A 4,021-nucleotide genomic window follows, 5' to 3' on the forward strand; every position below is an offset into this window, starting at 1 on the left:
TCTGTAAGAAACAATGGCAACATTACACAAATGTGAACTTGAAATAAATAATAACATAATATAGAGGACGAGTTACCACATATCCTAACGTGACAACAAAATTGAAACCTGTCTCTCATGTCTTTCTTAATGATTGTGAAAGAGTTACGATTTGTTCTTTGAAGATTATGAAAGAGTATCGGTAGGTTGGAAAAGCTTTGTTTGTATATCTCATTAAATCCACTCATTATGAGAATTGGTATGTTTCAATGAATTTGGTCGAGGCTATATAAAGGGATTTCATTTCAAATAGAATTCGGTCAGAAACGTTGCACGGAAATAATGTTTGAAGCGAAAAATCTACTGTTGGAAAAGACTATACATTATGCAGTGTGCCAAACAGTAGTCAAAGACTATGAAACCGTAGTCTAATAATGTGAAGGAGTTGATTTTATATAGGGATTAAAGCGACCATCAATGCCTCTGGTATTACATAGGGATTAGAAGGTAGCGTTATCTACAATGGAAATTATATTTATTAAACGAACATCTGACAACCTATTACATAGGGATTAAAACGACCGGCAATGGCTCTGGTATTTCCCATTCAGATGGAGGGGGAACAACATTCACATTCCTAGTCTGGTATGTAGTTCGAAACACATCACCCCGATAATATATTTGAACCATATCGGCTAATTCTGTGTTGTTTGTATAACGTGCTGCACCAAGAGCATGACCACATGCTATACCAAGACTGCGCCATTTCCCACAAGAACATGTGTGTCGATTCAGATCCACAACACATGTACGTTTGAAATCAAAAACTTGGAAAATATCCGAAGGTAACATAGACGGGATCTCAGGTGGGATTTTCGTTGCTTTCCATTGCCGAGACTTTTGCATCCTCCTTTGAAGGACCATCTCTGCGTAAGGTGTGAATACGGTGCTCAACATTCCTGAAAAATCAAAGGATAATAAATTACCGGCATTTAACTGATTTATAAAATGTTCCTATATTACCTCCCATGACACAACGTTATGCAAATGTCTGTTGGATGTACTGCACAATCGCATCAATTAGTGTTATTATCGGTACATTGCATTGACTAACCGATAACACCATTAGGAATTCTGGAATATTAATGTTTAGTACATTCCAACGTATATTAGGGAAATAGGCATGTGCCCATTTCATATGTCCGATGTTGTGAAGAACTTCCTGTGCACCATGACTTAACTTAGAAAATTTTTGTTTAAAGTCTTGCGTGGTATATGCTTTGCATACACGGAAGAACAAGTAGTCTAAATTTCTGCTTTGACCAATTCTTAATCGACAATAATTCAAAACACTGTTAGACGAATAACCATGGTAAGCATCAGGGAATACTTGACCAATGCAAGAAGCAATGGTATCGCCCATGTTGGTTATGAGCGCAACTTCCGTACCCACTCCGATAGCATCCTTCAACCTCATAAGGAACCAAGTGCAGGAGTTAACACTATTTGCCACCCCGACACCAAATGCTATTGGCGTAGTATTGTTGTTTCCATCAATAGGAACTGCTACGAACATTGTATTAAGATACTCTCCTCTGATACGGACACTGCTTATGAAGATGACCGGAAGCATGCATCCTATAAATGCGTTGATCTATTTCAAATTTTATATAACATAATTATTAGTTTTTAGACTAATCTAAAATGGTTTAGCAAAATAATAAACAAATCGATACTACGTTACCACACATCGAATAGCAACAAAACATAGTTCGAACCGATCCATAACATCGGTTTTGATGTATGTGTAACTGTGGGGATTTGCACGCTGAATGTTGTGGAGGTAAACATGCAAGATGGTAAAGCTGTCTTCATAGTCATTGTATGAGAAACTCATGTTTAACGTTAGGACGGTGAACAGGAACCTTTGTAAAATATATCAATAACGATGATTTAAATTATTTCAAAACCTTTTTATAGAATCGAAGCAGTATTCGAAAACTAAAGTAGTAGTCAAATGGTGGTAGACAATAGTCAATACCTATAACACAGTAGTCAAGCTAAATCCTGTGTCAGAAATTAACAATTAGATTAGACAACACATAAACCAGTAGTCAACTGCAAGTGGACAGTAGTCAATACGTACAACACAGTAGTCAACTTACAATCATGTGTCTGAAATTCACTGTTCGATAAGACAACACGTAAAATAGTAGTCAAATGCTAAAAGGTAATAGTCCAAACCTATAAGACAGTAGTCAAGCTACAATCATGTTTCCGAATATGTAGGTTAATGGCACTATATAAATGAAGATATTTACCTGGCCACACTAATAAAAATTTCACATCAGTAACCAATGAAAATGGCAAATTGCAGTTGTGGGGCTCAAGGTATTATAAGGACATCAAGGAATTCAAACAACCCTGGACGGCTATTTTACGCTTGTCCTAAAGAGGTATTTGCGTTATCACTTAATTATATATATATATATATATATATATATATATATATATATATATATATATATTGTTATTTATGATTGAATATTTAGAGAATACACATAATATTTTTGATATTTATTTATCAGCCACCACAGTCTGGGTTTATTTGTTGGCTGGATGAAGCGAAAGACAATAATTCGTTGATAGTCGCTAACTTAGCTCGATCAAAGAAGAAGCTTCAAAGCAAAGTACTACACTTGAAGATAGCGTTACTTTGTAGTTGGATTTTCTTTTTTGGTGTTGATGTGTATAAGTTGTAGTCTAAATCTCGATTATGCAGGCTGTATGTACCACTAAGTAGTAGAAGTACGTAAGATGTAGTAATGTATGTTTTTAATTGTAATGGTTTGTGTTTCCATGTATGAGAATTTGTTGTCTTAATTTTCTATATTGCTTGTGTACTATACATGTTGTAATATATATTTATTCTTAATTAATTCGACTATACAACACATGTTGTTTACAAATAAAAAAGTCAAAAATAGCAGACATAACCATTTCGTTGAGTAATTAATAAAACAAAGTTGACATTAACATAATTAGATTACTAAACATAAGTAAACTAATGTATGTTTTTAATTGTAATGGTTTGTGTTTCCATGTATGAGAATTTGTTGTCTTAACTTTCTATATTGCTTGTGTACTATACATGTTGTAATATATATTTATTCTTAATTTATTCGACTATACAACACATGTTGTTTACAAATAAAAAAGTCAAAAATAGAAGACATAACCATTTCGTTGAGTATTTGATAAAACAAAGTTGACATTAACATAATTAGATTACTAAACATAAGTAAACCAGGAACTATTACAGATTTTGCAGCTCCTAACCAACCACTAATAAAAAAACATAGTTGCAGATATACTACCTTAAATTTAAAAATGAAAGACATACTTGGACATATACTACCTTTATATTACTACAACAAGCAAGAAAATTATTAAAATACTACTCATCTTCTTCCCACATCGGAAACTCATACGGATACTCTTTTTTCATAGCAACGACTTCCTTTTTTTCTCCAAATAGTACTCACGAAGTGCTAATTCACTCTTAAGCTTTCGCAAATTTTCTTCACTGGAACGGATCGAACTCTCGGTAGATTGGATTTCTTGCCTGGTACTTATAATCCAATTCTTTTTACGATCAATGTCATCACAATAGATGTCTAGAAGGTCTCTTTGGAGACGATAATCTTTAAAAGCCTTATCCACTTCAGCTTCTCTTTGTAACAACAATTTTTTCACTTCCTCATCCATCTTCTCTCCTACTATAGGAGGATCAACGTTGGGAGGGGGATTGGTTGACACGTTATGGGAACTTGTCCCCAAAGGAGGCTTATTGTTGGACGTTGATGGCCAATTAAATTTTGCCAAGATCCTTTTCATCTCCTCTGATCTTTCTGTCATTTTCACACTTCAATTTTTTTGTTATTGTTTCTTTCATTTCTGAATTGATAACAAATCCACATTAAATATAACACAAGATAACAGTCAACGGCTAGAAGATAGTAGTCATAACCTATAAAAAGTA

At 34.0% G+C, this 4,021-nt stretch overlaps 1 protein-coding gene across 1 annotated transcript; it reads right to left on the bottom strand.

Moving 5' to 3' along the window:
- Positions 1 to 1,018: 1,018 nt before the first annotated feature.
- Positions 1,019 to 2,150, bottom strand: LOC145127629 (uncharacterized). The gene is made up of 4 exons (XM_079062785.1): positions 2,145 to 2,150; positions 1,950 to 2,020; positions 1,724 to 1,904; positions 1,019 to 1,633 (listed from the first exon to the last, which is right to left on the bottom strand). The coding sequence occupies exons 1-4, from the start codon at positions 2,148 to 2,150 to the stop codon at positions 1,019 to 1,021; spliced, it is 873 nt and encodes a 290-aa protein (XP_078918911.1).
- Between the last annotated feature and the right edge of the window lie 1,871 nt (positions 2,151 to 4,021).

The sequence above is a fragment of the Lactuca virosa genome, chromosome 7 (assembly GCF_052849685.1).
Source record: "Lactuca virosa cultivar CGN04683 chromosome 7, Lactuca_virosa_CGN04683_v6, whole genome shotgun sequence".
In the NCBI taxonomy this organism is placed as follows: domain Eukaryota; kingdom Viridiplantae; phylum Streptophyta; class Magnoliopsida; order Asterales; family Asteraceae; genus Lactuca; species Lactuca virosa.

Bases quoted from the DNA above. Each gene is read 5' to 3' on its own strand.
- LOC145127629 (XM_079062785.1), bottom strand. The intron at 1,905-1,949 runs GTTTTGAAATAA...TATTTTACAAAG, and splicing joins TGCTTCGATTCTATAAAAAG to GTTCCTGTTCACCGTCCTAA. The intron at 1,634-1,723 runs GTAACGTAGTAT...AATTTGAAATAG, and splicing joins TTGTTGCTATTCGATGTGTG to ATCAACGCATTTATAGGATG.